Raw genomic sequence first — 22615 nt, forward strand, 5'->3', positions numbered from 1 at the left:
GTTGATTCCACAGCTTTCATCTTCACTTTCTTCTCTTTTTCCAGATCAGCAACTAGTGCAATGGATCCTCCTTTCTTCTTTCCTCTCTCCATTCTTTCATCCCGCTCTATCTCAAGCTCATAGGTTTTCAGAATGCCATACAGTCTCTCTAAAGTAAACTCCTTATAATCCTGTGAGTTTCTCAATGAGACTGTCATTGGTTTCCATTCCTTTGGAAGAGATCTGAGAAATTTCAGATTGGAATCTTTAGTCTGATAGACTCTTCCACGCAACTTAAGAGCATTTAGTAGGTTTTGGAATCTACTAAAAATGTTAGTGAGTGATTCACTTTCTTCATTGTGAAAATGCTTATATTTCTGAATCAGGAGCTGCATTTTATTTTCTCTTACTTGCTCAGTACCATCACAGATTATCTGTATTGTGTCCCAAACTTCCTTGGCAGTCTTGCAGTTGATGATGTTATCAAACATTTCTGCATCAACACCATTGAACAGAATGTTCATGGCCTTTTTATCTTTCCTGACTTGTTCAATGTCAGGATCAGACCATTCATGCCTTGGCTTTGGAACAGATGGCTCATTTCCTGTTGCAGCTCTCATTGGAACATGAGGGCCTCTTTCCATGCAGTCCACATAGGCCTCATCTTGAGAGAGCATGTGAAGATGCATCTTTACCTTCCGATGATGGTAATTATCTTTATCAAGAAAAGGAATCTTGACTCCAACATCTTTCTTGTTCATCTTGCGGAATTGTTTTGATCTTTAAACTCTTTGTAGATTAAGAGCTTGCTCTGATACCAATTGTTAGTCTCTTAACAATGTAGCAAGAATTACAGAAGGGGGGTTGAATGGAATTCTTGAACCTTTTTCTTGAAATAAAAATGTTCAACTCGATTATTGATATATATGTTTTGATTAGCACAATGCGGAATATAAACTCAAATGAATCAAAACACAAGTAGTTAAAAACAAGAGTCTTTAAAAACTTTCTGGTGGATTTAAACAATTCCACCAGAGATATATATAATATATCGAGAGGACTCTGTGTGCAGAAATGCTCACAGTTGCTTACAAATGGAACTACTGAGAATACAGGAAATGCTAAAGATTATGCTTACAAAGATTTCTTTGTTTTTGTGTTTCTCAGCTATATCAGTTATTTTTCTATTTGCTACTCACTTGGTTTATATAATACCAAGATTACAAAGTCAAAAAGACTGAACAAATATAAAATCTAACAGTCTTAATCTTTGCTGCTTTTTTGTCCTCTATTACCCAGTTAATGGGCTTCCACAATGTGTTTGTATCCAACTCTACGGCTGTGTGTCAGCTTTCACTGTTCAACTGATGTTTGAATTCTTGATATGATCATCCGTCGACTTTCAAATCATCCGTCGATGACTTGATTGATCATCCGTCGACTGCTATGTTAAACATCCGTTGATAGTCATTTGATCATCCGTCGAAGGCTTTGTTAATCATCCGTCGGTAGCTATTTTGGCACTTGACTTCATTTCACTTGTACAGAATTACAAGACATTACTTATGTACAGTTAATCAACCTATTCTGCATATCTAGTTAAAGTCAACATGACTTATATGCTACTACAGATTCTATACAAAGGTGCATACATCACTGTGCTACAAACTTATTATTACATAAGCTACTCACTCGATGGATAATAAGTTAATCATCCGTCGGGACTATAATGAGTTATCCGTCGGGACTATAATTCTTATCCGTCGAGTGCTACATTATTTCACTAAGTAAATCTACTTAGATGTTTTGTTTATGAAATCATCAAGTACACAACATATGCACAACATGAATCATAGAATATCACATGGTAACCTCCATCAGTAATTTGACTGATGCTCAATATATTATACTTTAGTCCTTCTAACAGAGCTACATTTTCAATAATGATATTTTCAATGATGATATTGATATATCTCAATATTTTTTTATGTTGCCATCTCTATAAGATACATTTGGGCCATCATTTTTCTCAATTTTTGATAGCAGTGATTTGTTTCCAGTCACATGTCTAGAACATCCACTGTCTAGGACTAACATATTCTTCCTGTTACCCTACAATCAGAAAATGAATCAATTAGAATTTTTAAGAACACATAATTGTTAGGTCCTTTTATATATCTTATGTGATTTAGCAGCAGAAGTCTTGTTGACAAGATTTGGTCCATCAGAATTTGTCCAGTCGGTTTTTACTCTATAAAATGTAGGTTTATGAGATGCAACAATGTGCATAGAATTAAAGTTTTTATTGAACTTTGGAAAAGGATTATAGTTATTGTAATACAAATCATGATATGCAATATAAGTATAGATAGAATTCTATGTACTACCACAGTGAAAATAAGGGGTTTATAAACACGTTGAAGTGGTGTATACGTATAAAGGACTATAGAGGTGGGGTGTATTGGTACATATGATAGAAATTAGGGGTTTGATATAAATTAGGGTTTTGAAAAGTATGAAAGGATAGGAAAATTAATAGTAACTGTGTATGTCATGTCCGAGAGATCGGTGACTCTGATATCATTTGTCATGATATTGACAATTAGAACAGGTAATTTAAGCTCATAACTATAAAAAAAGTACTTAAAAAGTAAATGCAGAAAAATAAGAGATAAAACATTCATTCATTTGATAATCCTGCAAGATACAGAGAAGGCAATATATATTGAATTTAAACCTATATATGATGCATGTTTTACAATTGGGTTTGTAGCCTATCTTAATGGATATTTTGTCACGGCCTACAACACCCTGACCAGTCGAATATCTATTAATTCAAAATCTGGATCAACCCTGAGAACAAGTAATACAAGGCATGATATGGGGCATCCATCATCTAGGAGAAAATTTATATAAAGAGTATTTTTTTAATTATTTTTTAGAGAAAGTCACATTAAGAGTATAGTTGTAATTAGGTACCGAGTTCTGAAAATAAAAAAAATGCTCTCATTCACTTAGCTCAAACATGGATGAACCTAGGACACATAGTGATGCTAAGGCCTTACTTAGAAGAAATGAGTTCTAACTTTTCGATGTTTATTTACTATAATTATTAAGCATAAATTATGTTCTCTATCATGTCTGTCTACACACTTTTATAATCCGAAGATATGAAAATAGGAGTTTATATTATTTTCATCGCCTAATACTCAAATAAGATGCCTAATTTTAATATAGGGACGAAAAAATTAAAATCGCTTAGGATATCTTGTAACTCTAAGTCCGTCCCTGTCCAAAATGACCCATTCGTGACATTTTTGCAACTAGCGAATCAGACTTAGTTATTAACCCGGACCCATGGTTACAAAGAACATGTCAAAGTCCATTAAATTTCGAATTTGTAAAGGATTCCAACTCATCTTTTTTCTTTTTTTTCCCTTTGAGCAGAAGAAGATGTATTGTAATACCCCATAGGTATTATTTGTTCCAAATCTCGACTCAATTTTAACGGGAGAAGAAAAGTATTTAAATTGTGAATTTGAGGATTGTAATTGCATTACAGGCTTAAATTGTAGATGTCGTTTGTTCGAGACTTGATGATAAGAGAAATATATCGAATGAATAAAAAGTTGGTTTAGAAGAATTCGTTAATTTTATTTTCAAGAAAAAAACAATACAAAATTTTCATGTATTGAATCTGAAAACCCTTGTGACCCTTCTAATTGGGAAAAAATAACCTTCGTCCCTCCCAAATGTTTACATTTGGGTTGGACACGGAGTTTAAGAAAAATTATAAAATAGTGGAGAAAAGTTAAAAAAGTGAGTAAAGTATTGGGACCGATTAATATTATATGTATAAAATGGGTATAGTGGAGAGAAGTAGTGAATGTAGTTATTTTAAAAATTTTAAAAACTTTACTATTTTTGGAAAATTTTGAAATGTAAAGACATCCAAAAAAGAAAGTGTAAACAAATTGGAGGGATGTAAGGAGTATATTATAGTGGTTCTACCAAACTTAAAATAATCTATTGTAAGTGGGCTATGCTATGACCCATCAATATGTTTTCTCAAATATCAATAATGTTTTATTTTAAAATTTCCAAATCACAAATACATAGTGCTCATTTAGAAAATTTTAAAATAAGTAAATTATGATTTAAATTGAATAAGTAACTTATAAGTGATAAGTGATAAGTTGATGAATACTTATAAGTTATATAAGTGTTTGAATAATTTTACTTATAATTATGAATTCTTTTTACTTAAATGGACTATAATAAATAATTTTAAATATAATTATCTTAATTCTTATATTTTAAGTTAGATTAACATTTAAAAAATATTTTTTAAAACTAAAATTAATAAAAAGTGAAAAATAAGTTGAGAAAAAGTACGTCGTTACGAATATTCAGTTTATGAGCTTATAAGTTGTAAATTTAACTTATAAGTTGGGTCGACAAACACTCGTCGATAAACTGTTACAGACTTATAAGTCATTAAGCTAACTTATCAGATTTGCCGAACGTAATATTCCAATCCCATGTACTTATTTCCGGAATAACACTACTCGATATCTTGGCAATAAAAATAATCTATTTGTTAGACCACGATTGAATAATCGTGGTGGTTAAAGACCTGATATTAGTTATCCTAGGTTTTGAATATTTTTTTAGAACGCAAATACTAACTTGTAAGGTTGTAATTAGTAAAAAAATTGATATTCTCTTTCCCTTTATTTAAAAAAAAAATCAGGATTTTAATATTCCTTTCTAGTTTTCAAAGAAGGAAATTATATTAGCAAAAAAAAGAAAAAGGAAAAACATACAAATGAAATCCATAGACCGGGGGTCTCAGTTAATAAATATCCGAGATGAGCATCGATTGACGAATAAAAAAGAAAAATCTCGTATCTTCCCCCTTTCCCATGACAGTTTCACTTCGAAACTGAAATGGAAAGCCATCCAATTTACTGATTTAAGGTTTTGTAGGCCCCATATGACCACACAACACTTGTGACTATATATATATACACATACATACACACACTCGATTGCCACCTCCGTTTGGTTTTCCGGTTAAAATGTCGACGTCTCATGAGCCTAGCTCCGCCGGAAATGCTGTTACCTCGATTTCTCCGCCCTCTTCTTACCCTTTACCAGAAGCCCACTTCACTGATATTGTTCAAAACCGTGATCTTTTTCTCCAAAAGCTCGAAAATTTTCATAAATCTATCGGTTCTAAAATCAAGTAAGTGTGCTTTATTTTTTTTATGACCATCTTTATTAATTGTTTGTTGTTCTGTCAAAATCTTTACTTGGGTGTTTTTTAAAGATTTTGAATTTATGGGGGTTATGAATTAATTAAAAATCTTGGTTAATATGGAATTATATTTGATTTAGGTTCATTGTGTTTATTAGGGCACTGAATTGATGAGATGGAAGAGTGAGATTTTGTTTTCATGCATATTTTTTTAAAAATTAAGTACATTAAGAATATGTGTTGATGAAGGTTTGAAGTATTTTTTTTCTTTTTGCATTTGTATGAGTAGCACCATGGATTGCAACCTGTGTAGAACAATTGGTACTAACCCGGAAACTTTGAACAATTTATACACATATATATGATTAATATGTGTGGCAACTCTGGTTCTTTAGTTTTAGAGGAAACTTGTTTTGTCTTTGGTTAATTTAAAAGGTAATAAGACAATGTATATTGTAAGATGTGAAGCACGCACAATTAGGTTTTCATCTAATGCTAGGGGACTGCCTGAGTTAACCCTAATGCTGTCATGTTATTAATTATGTGTGGATTTAGTTTGGATTTTATATCTGTTTAGCTGCTTCAAACTTGCCTTAGGTTGGGTGCTTCTCGAAGAGGAAAACTGATTTTTTTGTTTATCTGATATAAGATTTAACTTTTTTCTGCTTTGTAGAATCCCTACCATTGGAGGAAGACCACTAGATTTGCACCGCTTCTTTGTGGAGGTTACTAATCGAGGTGGCATGGACAAGGTATGATAACCTAAGTGCATTATTATACGTAGATAATCGGTATTACTTTGTATAATAGCCGTTTTACTGTGTATATTTGTAGACGTGTAGTTCTTCGGTTTGCGCAATATATTTTTTCAAAGCATTTCCTTTATTTAGAATATGTTAAATGGTATCAAGTTTGGCCTAAAATCATCAATGCTTTAGTGTAAGGTTATACATGTTAATGAATCTGTATCCGATACTTGAGAAATGACTAGCCTGCTTCGATTAGAGCAAATATTGGTTTTTTATGAGAAAAATCTCCTCCAAGTTTCTTTGTTAAGTAACGCATGATTTTATTTGTTTATTATATTATCCATCAATTGTTACAAGAATAACTAAAAATTCTGATGTGGAACAAGGAATCAATAAATTAATTTGTATGTATCATACTTTTTAATCGGGAATAAAACTAATTATAATTGATCAGGTATTTTTTGTTTTATTAATTAAGTATATAATTAGGAACATTCAATATTATAGTAGGAGAATAAATAAAGGATGCCCTGCATAAAAGTCTAAACTACATACTAGAAACCTATTGGTTCAATTTTATTATGCAATTTTTTAACATTGGCATAGCTGTAAACTGTAGGATGCAGTCCATCATTGGTGAAACTTTTCTTGATATATCTGATAGTTTCTTGAATTTAATATAATTGATGCATGCAGTTTGAATATTTTCTTGCTGCAAATTGTCTCTGTCACCGAAAATTTAAATATTGTAGTTTATCACACCATTTCAATTTTTGTTTAAACCATGTTTGGGAAGGTAGATATATATTTTATTTATGCATTTTTTTACTGTGGAATGAAGTTCGCATGTGCTAGATATATGCCGTTATGCTATATACTTATCATGCTTTCAATTAGGTTATAAATGATCGCAAATGGAAAGAAGTCTTCTCTGTCTTCAACTGCCCCTCTACGATAACAGGCGCATCATTTGTGCTCAAAAACCACTACCAGTCATTACTTTATCATTTTGAGCAGGTTTACTACTTCCGTAAAAATGCACCTTCGGTCCTAGATACTGGTACTTGAACGTTGGCCTTGCTGATATTATAATTTTTTGTGTAATTTGTCTTATATACATGAATAAAAAAGAGTGCTATTTGTTTGTTCACAGATTCGGCAAGCACAATCGTCAATGGCTCTTCAGCTCGTAATCACTTGGAGGACAGTGCTAGTATGCATCCTCTCCCTTCAGGCAAGACATTTCTTACTCGGCTAATTACTGCTCAATTAGTGTATGGATTTCATGGTATCAGGAAAGAGCCTTTATCTAGTATTTTACTACTGGATACCAGAGTACAAGGTTATAATTTCTTTGTAGCCTTTATCATTCATACTTGATTTTCACAAGTAGAGGCAATAATACACATTATTGAAGTGAATTTGTAGATCAAATGCTTAAGATTAAGGAAGCATAAGTAAATTATATAGATGTGATCTATGGTGAAGCTCGAGTAAACATGTATTAGCTCGTCCTCTTCTCTGGCAGGTTATTGAATATGACCCTCTTTAGTGTTTAAATTCTTTATATGAATTATTGTATTTATGACATCGGAGCACTTGAGAATCTTTTATGAATGATAATAGTTTTTTTTGGGTGGGGTGATTCACACCTTATCAACCAAATATTTTTATTTGAAATCAAAATAAAAATTCTTCTTTTCCTCAGCACTCGGCGCTTTTAAAATACAAAATCACTCACCCACCCTCACTGGTTATGTAGTATCTAGAATCCCGAAGATGTTACGGAATTCATACTTGGACAGTCTATGCTTGTACTCAATCTTGGTATGCTTTGTCTCGATAGTGTAGGTTGTTTTCTGATTTCTTACATAATATATAACATTAAGTATGTATATCAATGCCGAGAAGATCTTCCAGACTCAAGTGCCTCGCGAAATTTTACTTTTGTGATCTTCATTTTGGATGCCGCAATGTTTTCTCTACAGAGTTTCTATATGTTTGATGATTGGATATGCATATGGTTAAATACTTGTATGTAAAATTAGTTTCCATTATATTTACAGTTAGTTCCATTGTGGAACCTGGAAGCATATTGACTGGAACGGTCGATGCAAAATTTGAGTTTGGATATGCTGTTACAATAGAAATGGGTTCCGAGCAGTGGAAGGGTGTGTTATATCACAACCGTGAATCGGTATTGCCTAATAATTCTGAGCAAAATCACACAGTTATTTCTGGAAGCCAGACTACTTATGGGGATCCCCTTAGGTTCGAAGAAAATGGTAGTGAATATGTGCGCTTTTATGATGAGACTTGGAACAAGCTACAACGCTATTACGGCTATGAACTGGACGCCCTGAACAAGAAAATTTGGCTTATATGGAGCAGACTCTCAGACGCTGAAAAACAGGTATGTATACAATCTTAATAGTCACTTGTGTTTTCACCATACTAATTTTTTGTTCAGTTCTCATTGTAAAGATGCACTTGCATTGTTTTAAGCTATTTTTAAAGTCTATAGTGTAAAATCTTCCAGCATTAGTATTACACGACAACATTTGCAAATGCAGAATTTTTTTCTAAATGATCTCGGTACTTTAGATACATTAAGACAGGCAAGAGTGTTGGTTCATTAATACTGTAGTACATTTGTTGTTATTTTGACTGATAAATTATTTAACTGCGAATTAAATTATAACTGTAGTTTTCCGGGATAACAAATTATTATTTATTATTGAATTAAATGCATTATTTTCTAAATATTATATATCTAAATATTTTGTTTAGGATTTATATTTATTGTTTTTATGGATTATTAGTCTTGTGGAATATGGATGCTGTAAAAATATAACCCGGTCGAGTGTGAACTGTTATATTATAATTGAACTTTGACTTTTAGACCTCTTTGCATAGTTTTATGTACTTCATCAAAATAGAATCTTATTAGTGACACAGTCTTTTAAGTTGTAAACAGAAATTTATTTAACTCTAAATAGCCAGGTATTAAACGCTAAGCAAAATCATTTACTGTGAAGGACCTCTCTACACTTTTATTGTTTCAGATTCCTGCACAACAGTAACCTGATCTAATAAAAAACCAAATTGCTTGAGCTCAACAAATAACAATTGCTGGTTTAAGTAGTTTCTTCTGCTGATGTGTTGCAGGTCTATCGTAGCATGGGTTGAAAAAGGAGAGATACAAGGAAGCCATGCAGTCTAGATTTTCCAACAGTAGACAAGTTCGATCGGCAATAGAGACTAGATATTATAGGGCATTAGATTTTTAGCCCTAAAGGGCATGCATTCAAGATTTCTTTCTGGTCTGATATCTGTTTGTTGTCATTAGATTGTTTTCTTCATCCTTTTTTCTCTTCTTTGTAGTCTTGTCTTGTACATGGTCCTTCTCTGGATCAATCTCAGTGAGAACCAAAGAAGTTTAGATGGCATTGCCTTTAACTGTTTTACTCGAGGTTTATCCTTGTAAACTGTTTGACTTGTGATGCTATTGAGCAGAGCTCAATGGTTAGGAGATAGAAACTCAACCTTGTAGTTGTATGAAAGTTTGAGAAACTGATTGTGGTCAACCATATGTTACAAAACATATACCTCCAATTTTACATTTGCATTAACCTTTTTTTTTGTCAGGTCCATATGCATTTTATATGCGAGTACATAATTGCAGAAATAATTACGGAAGACAATATCATTTTTTTTTAAATATTTGAGTAAATATAAAGTGATTGTTAAAGCGTATCGAGTAAGTCTCTCAAATCTTATTAAGGAAGACTTGCATAGCTTCTTAAGAAAGAAACTTAATCAGGAAAACTTGTAAAGTTTATCGAGAAAGTTTTGTAATATTTAATAAAGAAGATTTGAATAGCTTACCTAGTAAGATTTGTAAACCAACTACTATAAATAGCTCATTTAGCTAATGATATGAGATACAACTTTCTCTTCATATATTCTATTCTCCTATATTTCCTCTACATTAAACATAATTAATATTTTCAGTCAAGATTTATTACACGTTATGAGCACGAGTCTCTTCCAACTGAAGTTTTATTCTCGAAAAAGTTACGACTTATTCTGACCCACGAGTCTCTGCCAACTGAAGCTTTATTCTCGAAAGAGCTACGACTTATTCTGACCCACGAGTCTCTATCAACTAAAACTATTTCATAAAAGAGGTACGATTTCTTTTACTCATTTTATTTTAATTATTATTACATATTTATTTATGTTACTGATTGAAATCTATAAAGATGGCTATGCCGTCAAATAATATTATAAAGATGGCTCTGCCGTCAAGTAATACTACTATAAAGATGGCGCTGCCGTCAAGTAATAATCAAAAATTTTATGGCCGGCTATGCCGTCGTAACTTTTGTAAAAAATTATTATTTTAACTTGTCTGTTTAAATATTATGTGACATATTATATCTTATTTAAAATCTATTCAGAATGGCGAATCTTCCAAAATTAGAGTTTGTTGCCTTGGATGTTTCGGGGAATAATTATTTATCATGGGTCCTTGATGCGGAATTACACCTTAGTGCTAATGGCCTAAAAGATACTATTGACCCAGAAAAAATCTCAACTGTTGAACAAAATGCAAAAACAATTATCTTTCTTAGGCACCACATCCACGAATATCTAACATCTGAATACCTCACTATCAAAAATCCACTCACCCTTTGGAATAATCTCAAAGATAGATTTGATCAGCAGAAACTTGTTCACTTGCCATCTTCCCGATATGACTGGATTAATTTGAGGTTACGGGATTTCAAATCTATAGCTGAATATAATTCTACTCTTTTCAAGATAAGCTCAAAATTAATTTTATGTGGTGAAAATATTACTAATGCTGAAATGATTGAAAAGACCCTCTTAACCTTTCACCCCAACACTATGATCCTGGCTCAACAATTTAGGGAGCGGAATTTTCAGAAATATGGCGAGCTGATATCTCTCCTTCTTGTGGCTGAAAAGAATAATGAGTTGCTACTGAAAAATCATCAGATACGTCCCACATGCTCTGCCCAGTTACCTGAAGTACATAACACGTCATTCTTGAAGAATGAACGTGGGAAAGGGCATAGAGGAGAACAGAGTTATGGACGAAACCGTGGACGTGGAAATTTCCATGGTCGGTTTCACAATCAATATTATTCTGGCCACCTGAAGTGGCAACGTGATGGTTACAACTCTGGCCACCAGAAATGGCAACGTGAAGTGCCAAAAAAAAAGGCACCCCAAGAAGGAGAGAACCGAGGCATCTGTCATAGGTGCAGATCTGAGGGGCACTTGCAACGTACTTGTTGCACACCCAAACATCTTGTTGACCTCTACGAGTCATCCAAAAGGAATAATGGAAAGAGAGTAGAAACCAACTTCGCTAATTATAATCTAGTTAATGAACCAATCAATAAGGCTTCAAATGAAATAGACACTTGTGCTAAACTTTATTATGGTTTAGACGACTAGACTTCATATGTATTGTCTTACTTTAATTATTTTCTTTGTATTTTACTTATTTCCATTATGTACTCATTTTATGTACTTGTTTCATGTTGTTGTTCCATGTACTCGGTGTGTTTTTAATAAAGATATTTTTCATTTATATATGTATAGAGATGGAAGATATATGCATTGTTGACTGCGCAACCACACACACTATTTTACAGAGTCAGAAATACTTCTCACAATTTACTAAAACCAACTAACATGTCTGGACGGTATCGGGTACATCAAATATAATAGAAGGTTTTGGGAAAGCTAGTTTTCTTCTACCAAATAAGACACACATAAACATACAAGAGGCTCTATACTCTAGTAAGTCAACTAGAAACCTACTGAATTTTAAAGATATCCGTCTTAATGGGTTTCACGTTGAAACTACTAATGAGAATGAAAAGAATACCTTCTCATCACCTCAAACACCGTTGACAATAAAAGGGTATTAGAAAAATTTCACTCGGTTTCTTCAGGATTATATGTTACGAGTATACGAGTTCTTGAATCTCATAGTGTCAACATCCCCAAAGTCATAGACCCAAAACTACTTTCCCTTTGGCACGAAAGACTAGGTCATCCAGGAGAATCTATGATGCGTCGTATCGTTGAAAATTTTGTGGGACATCCTCTTAAAACTCAAAAGATAATATCCCAAGATGAACTTCATTGTTCAGCATGTTCCTTAGGAAAACTGATTGTCCGACCATCCCCAGTTAAACTTCAAACTGAGTCCCTGAAATTCTTAGAAAGAATTCAAGGTGACATTTGTGGTCCTATTCATCCATCTTCTGGACCATTTAGGTACTTTATGATTTTAATTGATGCATCAACTCGATGATCTCATGTATGTCTACTTACAACCCGAAATACAGCCTTTGCCAAATTACTTGCCCAAATAGTTATTTCTGAGCTCAATTTCCTGACCATCCCATTAAATCAATCCGACTAGATAATGCTGTTGAATTTACATCTGAAACTTTTAATGATTATTGTATGTCAGTAGGAATCTCAGGCGAACACCCGGTAGCTCACGTACATACACAAAATGGTTTAGCAGAATCCTTAATTAAAAGACTTCAACTTATTGTCCGTCCCTTACTCCTAAGAGCAAAGTTACCTATATCTGTTTGAGCGTGACCACGCATTTCATAGTTTAGCTCACACAAGAGGCCAGTAATATCACTCCTAAAATTAAGATGGTTAAATGCTTTCTAGATCATTCATATTTCTCATATGATTCATAATATACCCGAAATACACTTTTATCATTACCTGATCAAAGGTAACTTTTAATGTAATCAAAGTACATTAATTCTCGTATAAAAATATAATAATTTCAAGTCTAAGGACCATTACATCATTATCACAGTGAGAATTACTTATGATACAACATACATGTAGAATCTCACATTAGGTCTTTCCAGCACCATGAAGATATACATCTGCCTGTGTTTTTGACTATATTATCACTATACCTGTGATCAATGAGATGTGATCATCACTCAACAAACACACCAGTCTTAATGCATTATTATCGTCCCTTAATAATAATACTTGACTAGGGACCTTTAGGAATATTGATACTATTCTCATTATCTCATTTCTAAGTCATGTACTTAGAGGTATAGAATTCATATCATATTCCAAGGACATTTATTAATCTAACATATATATCACAGTAAATTAAGAATTAATAAATTATAAAAAGAATAATTGATAGAACATAAATATTAATAATCCAAATGTCTTAAACTAAAACATCATAGTGTTATCTCCATGGCACAAACACTAACAGATACAATATAAAGCCAACACCCTCTTTATTTATTTTAAATGTGGGACAAATAATACATTCTCACCTCAAGCTCTTTTAAGCCACTAACTTCAATTCTATTTCTTTATGGATTTCATTAAGAAAATTCTTAAACCCATACATGAAAGTTTAAGTTCCTATATCAAGGAACAACTTCCAATCATTAGATTTTGGAATTAACATCAAGAAAATAATAAAATTTATGATCTAAAACTCCGTTTTTCTAACAATCCCCCACAAATCCAAACATAAATGCGATCAGGTTCTCCATCATGACTTGTTTTTTAGAGTCGGTTCCTTTTCGGGTTTGAACCCTCCTAAATCCTCTACTTCAATGTCTACCGGATTCAGATGGAATGTTTCACCTTGAATCTTAATCCGTTTAGTGTAACCATGTTCCATAGATGACGACAAGTCAACGTCTATGGTGCCAATCTACGGCTTTGAGACATTAATGGTCTTATCTAGATCCTGTTCGTCGAATGCTTCAAGGAATAACCCTTTCCTCTAATTGCGACCATACAATTACATTCACTTAGCTGGGCATCTCCGGGGATATAATGCTTCCATCTTATCGAATTACTTGATCCCATTCAGAGTTTTAACATTCTTGCTTTTCTAGCAGTGTCAGTACCTTCTAGGTTTACAGGGGATAGACGCAGATACAATAGTATCATCTATATAGCAAAGGTGCTACCAATTCATCCTTACAGCTTGTTATTACCACATTGAATATACTTCGAGGGATCTTCTCTCATGTGTATTGGGTTCCCACTGTTGATGAATTATGATGGGTTGACAGTCCCATCCCCAACCTTGAATTGAGGACCACTGCAGGTTCCAGTCCTTTAGTAAAATGACAGCTATATTATTCTGAGCTCTTATGAACTCTATAGATATAATCCTATCAGACACTAAACCCATTATAGACTTAAGTCTAACTTGGATGTGTCTCTTTGTTTTAGCATTATGTTTTTACTGCTAATCTTGTCAATAGTTGTTCGACTATCACAATGAATAACAATAGTAGGAAGCGGTCTGCTTACTACAGGTATCGCAGACATAAGTCCGTGTAACCATTCAGCCTCTGTCCCCATGGCATCAAGTACACACAACTCAGCCTCAAATGTATATCAAGTCTCTATAGTCTTCCTGCTTGACTTCCAGGATATTGCTCCACCTGCCAAGGTGAACACATATCCAGTCACTCCATTGGAACCAGACTTCTTAACTATCCAACTTGCGTCACTGTACCCTTTAAGTACATTAGGAAATTTCCTATAGTGTAAACTAAGGTACAATGTGCCTTTTAAATATATAAGTACTCTATCATGAGCGTCCCAATGAGTTCTGTTTGGACAACTTGTATATCTAGCCAACTTAGACACGGAATATGAAATATATAAGTTAGCAAGATACTGCAAGCTCCCAATAATCTGAGAATACCTTAACTGAGACACAGGCACTCCTGAAGTATTTTTGACAAGGGTAATTTTAGGATCATAGGGTGTACTAGAGATTCTAAACTGTGAATAACCATATTTCTCAAGTATAGATTTCTCTATATAATGAGATTTAGTCAAGGTTATTCATTCAGCCGACTGAATCATTTTGATTCCAAGAATCACAATAGTCTCACCCATATTCTTCATTTCAAAGTGCCTTTTCAAGAAAGATTTTATCTCGTTAATAATCTTAATATTGATTCCAAATAATAAAATGTCATCCACATATAGGCACAAGATAACACACCCACTACCTTTAACTTTGGTGTAGACACACTTGTCACTTTCATTAATCATATAACTGAAAAGTAATATAGTTTCGTCAAACTTTTTATGCCAATCCCTGGGAGCTTATTTAAGCCATAGATGGACTTGATCAACTTACATACTTTCCTTTAAATGCCAGATGCAACAAATCCCTCATGCTGGTCCATATAAATCTCTTCCTCAAGTTCACCATGAAGAAAAGTTGTCTTTACATCCATCTGATGGATGATAAGACCATGGACGGAAGCCAATGCTATTAGCATTTGGATTATTACCATCCTTGCAACCAGAGAGTATGTTTTAAAGTAATCAATTCCTTCCTTTTGCTTAAAGCCCTTAGCTACCAGTCTAGCTTTGTACTTCTCTATTGAGCCGTCAGGGTTCAACTTCCTTTTAAAGACCCATTTGCACCCGATAGTAGAACACCTAGGAGGGAGATCAACCAACTCCCATATTCCATTTGAAATAATAGAGTCAATTTCACTCTTTACAGCGCATTTCCAATGCCTAGACTCTGAAGAATCCATATCTTGTCGGAAAGTTAAAGGTTCGTCCTCGACATTGTAAGTGATAAAATCACCACCAAAATCCTTAACTACCTTTGCACGCTTACTTCTCCTCGATTCCGCTACTTCCTTAGGAGTAGAGCTACTACTTGGTTCCACCCCCACATTTGTAAGGATTAGTTATCGATGTGTGAGTAGGATCTTCCTCAGAAGTCTTTTTAGGTATTCCAGTCTTCATAAGGTAGACATCCTCAAAGAATGTAGCATCTAAAAATTCAACTATCGCGTTTGCCACTATACCATCTATGTCAGATTTTAATACTAAAAATCTCATAGATGTAGTGGTTTCAAGATAGCTCAGAAAGATACAATCAACAGTTTTTGTACCTAGTTTCTTTCTCTTATGTTCAGGAACAAGCACCTTAGCAAGGCACCCCGAAACACGAAGATACTTAAGACTAGTCATCCTGCCTTTCCATAAATCCAAGGGTATCTTATCCATGTGTTTCAGAGGGATTCTATTCAAAATATGGTATGCCGTATTTAGAGCCTCTCCCCACATGTATTTAGGCAACCCAGAGTTAATAAGCATACTATTGATCATATCTTTAAATGTTTTGTTCTTTCACCCAACAACCCCATTAGACTCAAGTGTGTATGGTGGAGTAACTTCATGAACTATACCGTTGTTTACACAAAATTCATTAAAAGCGTTACTCGAATACTCACCACCTCTGTCAGATCTTAATTGTTTATGTACCTTACTAGTTTGTTTTTCTACTTCAGTTTTATATATAATGAATTTACTAAGTGCTTCATCCTTATGTCTAAGTAAATAAATATAACAATATCTACTACTATCATCTATAAAATGTTCCACAAGGTCTCAACGGATGATCAACCAGAATTTCAGCGGATAATCAACCACGGTCTCAACGGATAATCCAATGAAGTTTCAACGAATGCTCAAATTCAAAAGCATTTGATAGTGAATTGACAGTCACATGCATTGATTGTATGCAAACGGAATGTGGTAGCCTATTTAAAGGTTTTAGAGGACAAAGAAGCATTTTAATTTTTATGCTAACTTGAAGATATTCAAAGATGCTGGATAGAGAAATGAAGGAGCATGAAATTACACTAGAAATAGTTTATCTTATTTGTTTGTCTTTTTATCATGTAACTTGGTGATATATAAACCAAGGGTAGCAAGTAGAACTATAAGAAGCAAGAAAGCAATTACCAGAGAAATAGATAAGGCTACATTTGTAAAAATTTCTCTGTTCTTTGTAAGTTCAACTTATAAGCAGCTGTGTGCAAAACACTGCATCACAGAGTTCTCTTATTAATATATATCTCTGGTGGAAAAATTCAATCCTCCAGAAAGTTTTTAAATACTTGTATTTGATTACTTTGTGTTTTATTTCTTCAGTAATTTCATTCCGCACTTTAGCTAAATCGATCACAGTTATATATTTATAGTAGAATAGTTCTTAAAATTTAAAAAGTAGCCAGAATTACATCCAACCCCCCTTCTGTAATTCTTTGTTAGATTGTTTGGAAATAACAGTACTAAATCTAAAAGGTCTGAATACCTAACAGTATTATGAAAAGGTTTCCTTATTTGTTTAGAAGACATACATACTTGACATTTAGAATTTTTTTCTACAGTATGTTTTGGAATCAACTCTATGTTCATCATAGTCTTAAGAGCACCAAAGTTTAAGTGACCTAGTCTAGCATGCCATAAATTTGAGGATTCAACACAGTTAACAGAAGGAATAATATAATTATTCAAAGTCCCCAAAACGGGTTCAGCATTAATAACAAATAAACTATTTGACAAGTAACCCTTGCCAAAAAATGTACCAGTATGAATAAGAACTACTTTATTACACTTGAAAGAGATTTCAAAACCATTAGAAACTAAACAGCTTCCACTTATTATATTTTACGCATGTCGGGAACATGATGCACTCTAGTCAGAGATAGAATACATCCTGAAGGGAACTTCAGCTTCACATTTCTTACTCCATGTACTTGAGCAGCACTAGCATTCCAAATCTTCACTGTCAGGCTATGACTCTGTTGATAAGATATAAATAAACTAATACCAGCATAAATATGCTCATTAGCTCCAGTATCTATCATAAATATGCACATTAGCTCCAGTATCATTTGACAGATAGGTAGAAATAGTACAGGGTTGCAGGAAATATACTGGTCAATGTTGGTTTCAGAAGTCGTAGCCTCACCAACAACCATGTTCACTACGGTCCCACTTGCGGTTCCAAGCACAACATTCGCTTGCGCTACCACCTCGGTTTTCTTCGCTTTCTTTATTGAACAGTCCTTACTCCGGTGCCCAACCTGCCCACAAGACCAACACGGTTTTTTTGCATTTGGTTTCTTGGCCTTGTCCTTGTCACTCTTAGGTTTATTACTATTAACTTTCTTAGCAGCAGCCTTCCTTTTCTGTCCTACAATTGCTACATTTACCTTCGAGCTACCGTGCTCAGTTGGCATCACATGTCCCTATTTGGACTTGTGTTTTTCTTGAACCGAGATGTCCAATATAAGGTTGGTTCAGGTGATCTCTCCTTTTTGTCTTTTCAGGGAGAGATAGAACTCTTCCCAAGACTTTGGGACATTTTCAATCACGCTCATAACCTTGAACTTCTCAGGGTGGTCCATTACAGACTCCTTCAAAGCATGCACTATCATCTCGAAATCATGCATTTGCTCAGTCATGGACTTATTATCCACAAGCTTGAATTCAAGGAACCTAGCCACAAAATACTTTTTCAGACCTTGTGATTCAGTATTATGTTTCTGGTCCAGCTTCTCCCATAAGAGTTTTGAGGAGTAGGCATCAGAAGAATAAATATCAAACAAGGTGGTCGTTAGAGCATCCAAAATGGCCGCCCTAGCCACCCCATCCTTCTCAACCCACTTCACAAAAGCCTTAACTATATCAACCTTTTCTTGATCCACAACCGGTTTCTCATACTCCACAACCGGCCACAAACCCTTTATAGTAAACCATAATTTTATCCTTTTCTGTCAGCGAGAAAAGCCGATGCCACCTTTGAATTTCTCTGGCAAGCCAGTCAATTCAACGGCTTGTGGAAAACTGTAAGTGGTCCAATCAATGACCCCAACAGATGCACCAGAACTATCACCACCAACGGGAACTTCAGTTTCGCTAACCATTATGCTAAATAATATATAACCAATTATCTCATCAAGAATGTTGGAAATACTAACTATTACAACAACATAGAGGCAGTTATATATAATGTTTAACAAGCCAAGGCCAAGATAACAATTAACGAAACAAAATATGTAGGTAAAAAAGTATGCATATCAGTAACTGTAAGAACAAAGATAGTCTAGAAATTGTACCAGTAACCATAGCTTTAACAGAGTGATAAAGAAACAGAAAAGCTGAGGCCATCAACAGGTACAATCAAACAAAATAGCTAAACAACTGAGTCTCCAGGCCTTGTTCCAAGCCCTGACTGCTCTTGAAGAAATAATTGCCCCCACCTGCTGTGTTGGGATGCTTGCAATGCTTCCTCCAGGATAAAACAGCTCTGAGTTTGGTGTTCATAGTAACAACAAACTCAACTTCGACTAGCACCCCCCTCACCGGAAAAACCAATAAATATGTTTGTGTTTGGGAGAGAAGAGAAAGTAGAGAGGAGATGAGAATGCAAGGTGTGGTGTTTATAATTCAGCAACTTAGGCCTCTATTTATACTAGAGGCTAAGTGTAACTGACCACCCTGCATTAATATCAGAATTAAAACTGCCCATTTAATAAATAAATCAAAACTGTTGATTTTGAATTTAAATAAAAGGTAACAACTTATATATATTTAATCCGCACATTAAATCAATTTTAATATTTTTAATTTTGAATATATTTTATCAGTTACACGTCTAGGTTCAATGAATCTGACTCAGCCCACTTACAAAGTGACTCAACCCAATTCTGAAAACTGAACCCTGTCATTGAGCCCAACAGAAACAATAACCCAGCTCAACTAATAAATTAATTCAAACTAAATTTAAATCACAAATAAATAAAATTCTCGCCCAGGTCGCCTCGTGTACGCGAGACGCCGAAACATGTGATAAGTGGCATTTTATACCACTTAGAACATCTTAAAATGGCTTAAATTGGTGCCTTGAAATCAAGTATTTTGTGTATTTGATGCGTTTTTCTAGTGTTTATGCATTTCAGGGTATTAGTTGCATTTCGGAGGAGTAATCATCAAGAATAACCCTTGGCATGTGTTCACCATTGCAAGAGGAAAGAAATGGGCAGATTACGGCGAAGAAACGGAGCAAACTCAGGAATTTTCCAGAAGGGTCCTGAGCGCCCGCTCAGCAATGCTGAGCGGCCGCGCAGAAAGCTGAGCGCCCGCTCAGCTATGCTGAGCGGCCGCGCAGGGTCGGGAAATTTAATAATTATTTTTAGGACTTCTACTTCTGTTTGGCTTCCACTTCTATGTAATCTGAGTTTTATGGGACTATTATATAAGTAGATTTGGAGACGTTTTCACGAGGGAGATCGTGGTATTACGAAAAGAGCGAAGGAGATAAGGAAGAAGACCGTTTTAGTACACAACAATGAAGAGGAAGCATATTTTCTTGTGATTCTTGTTTCGTTGTAACGTTGGATGCTAGTTTTCTTACTTTGAACCTATTTACTCTTGTGACGTACTCTGATTTAATATAATTAGTTTAGTTATTATTTTCTTGTGTTTGTTTATCATGATTTCATATGAACCCATGATGACGATAAGTGTTATTATGGGCTAATCGTGACCATGGGGTTGCAACGGATTTACTATGGAATTCTTTAGTTAATTGTTTAATACTTTAGTGTGTGATGATTGTATGATATCTAGTATTGGTTGTGCATATTCGTCTTATGTGCGTCGCGAACATATAAGATAGGATGTTAATCTCTTGTGAAGCGACGGTGGATCTTGAGATTTAGAACTTGCCATGCTAGCATAGGTTCATGTATGATGTGCATGATTAGTGGGTAACTCTAACAGTTTTATTTGCCCTGTATAATCAAAAGGGATAACTTGTGCTTAAATTGTTGTGTTGTCAATTTATGTAGACATATAGGAACTCAACATAATTGATGACTATTCAACTTTTATCTTAATTGTGGATGTTTGGTAGAATGGTATTAGTACAATGAAAGTTGGCTTTTATCAGTTTCGTGTTATTCGATTAATATCATCACTGTCACATGCTAAAGGTAATAACAATAGCTATTGAAGGAAGTAGTAATGAAGTTGTGATCTCATGAGTGTTTTAATATTGTTAATTTGAAGTGTTAATTAAGTGATTAATTAAGTAGTTAATTGTAGTTATTGTTTAGTCAACAATTCTAAGTGTTAGTGTCTTAACATTGAGAAGTAATCATACATTGGTGAGTGAGTTTAATTAGACAATAAATTAGTCTGAGTCTCTGTGGGAACGAACTAGAAAGTATTCTATATTACTTGCGAACGCGTATACTTGCATGAATATTAGCGCGTGTTTTCGCCCTAACAAGTTTTTGGCGCCGCTGCCGGGGACTCGGTGTATTTGTTTAGTTTATGTACTTACCATCATTGGTCATTAGGACTCAGTGATTAGGACGTAGTAGTTACTTATTGTTTCCGGTTGTGTTTCAGGTACTTTAGCGAGCGTTTATGCAAACTCGTTCTCCTACTCGCAAGAGGACTTTAGACATAGCTGAGGAGACAGACGAAGTTCTTGATATTCCGGAGAAGTTAGATTTTGAAGATTCGGATTCCAGAACTGAGCGGAAAGAACCAGTTTACATGGGTGATCGTATTATTCAGGCTGATCCAGCTCTTATGGATTTTTCTCGGCCAAAAATTGATGACATTCAGTCAAGCATTCTTCATCCGGCTATTCAAGCTAACACCTTTGAAATCAAGCCGGGCACTATTCAGATGGTGCAGAATTCTGTTTCTTTTGGAGGAGCGGCGACTGAAGACCCCAACATGCATATAAGGAATTTTGTCGAGATCTGTAGCACTTTTAAGTATAATGGCGTGACTGATGAGGCTATCAAGCTGAGGCTTTTCCCATTCTCACTGAGGGACAAAGCTAAGGACTGGTTACATTCTGAACTAGCTGGGTCCATCACTACGTGGCAAGATCTTGCACAAAATTTTCTGGTGAAGTTTTATCCGATGGCAAAGACTGCTGCTATGAGGAGTGCTCTTACTCAGTTTGCGCAGCAACCTACAGAATCTATGTGCGAAGCTTGGGAACGATACAAGGAAATGTTGAGAAAGTGTCCACATCATGGAATGCCCGATTGGATGGTGATCACTGGTTTCTATAATGGTTTGGGGGTCCAATCTCGGCCCATGCTCGATGCAGCAGCTGGAGGCGCCTTATGGGCTAAAAGCTATACTGAGGCTTATAATCTTATCGAGACTATGGCTGCAAATGAGCATCAAAACCCAACTCAGAGGATGATGCCTGGTAAGGTAGCAGGTATTCTGGAAGTCGATGCAGCCACCGCTATTGCAGCACAGCTTCAAGCGCTGTCAATGAAGGTTGATTCTCTGGCTACATATGGAGTTAATCAAATAGCTATGGTTTGTGAGCTTTATGCAGGTTCTCATGCTACAGATTAGTGTTCTCTTGTCAACGAATCTGTTCAGTATGTGAATAATTATCAGCGACAACAGCAGCCTATGCCAGCTACCTATCATCCTAATAACAGAAATCATCCAAATTTCAGCTGGGGGAATAATCAGAATGCTAGTCAGCCCCCATATGAGCAAGGCGTGAGTAAACAGTTTAACCCACCTGGATTTCAGCAACCACAACAGTATGCTCAAAGGCAATCATATCCTCAACAGGGAAGTACAGCTGCACCTACTAGTGCTGATTTTGAGGAACTTAAGCTGTTATACAAGAGTCAGGCGGTTTCTATCAAGACCTTGGAAAATCAAATCGGTCAAT

The 22615-nt window shown here is 34.8% G+C and overlaps 2 protein-coding genes and 1 non-coding gene across 3 annotated transcripts; 2 read left to right on the top strand and 1 right to left on the bottom strand.

Moving 5' to 3' along the window:
- The first annotated feature begins 4848 nt into the window (after window positions 1-4848).
- Window positions 4849-9621, top strand: LOC141707662 (high mobility group B protein 10-like). Its single transcript, XM_074510964.1, has 6 exons — window positions 4849-5227; window positions 5913-5991; window positions 6886-7048; window positions 7142-7222; window positions 8055-8401; window positions 9157-9621. The coding sequence occupies exons 1-6, from the start codon at window positions 5061-5063 to the stop codon at window positions 9175-9177; spliced, it is 858 nt and encodes a 285-aa protein (XP_074367065.1). The 5' UTR covers window positions 4849-5060; the 3' UTR covers window positions 9178-9621.
- Window positions 9622-10452: 831 nt separating this feature from the next.
- On the top strand, window positions 10453-11478 carry LOC141691514 (uncharacterized). The gene has a single exon (XM_074496250.1). It carries the CDS (start codon window positions 10453-10455, stop codon window positions 11476-11478), a length of 1026 nt encoding a protein of 341 aa, XP_074352351.1.
- A 10368-nt stretch (window positions 11479-21846) lies between these two features.
- On the bottom strand, window positions 21847-21953 carry LOC141709422 (small nucleolar RNA R71). The gene has a single exon (XR_012569999.1). It is a non-coding gene; the product is annotated as a small nucleolar RNA R71 (small nucleolar RNA).
- Window positions 21954-22615: the final 662 nt, after the last annotated feature.

Source organism: Apium graveolens, chromosome 2 (genome assembly GCF_009905375.1).
Source record: "Apium graveolens cultivar Ventura chromosome 2, ASM990537v1, whole genome shotgun sequence".
In the NCBI taxonomy this organism is placed as follows: domain Eukaryota; kingdom Viridiplantae; phylum Streptophyta; class Magnoliopsida; order Apiales; family Apiaceae; genus Apium; species Apium graveolens.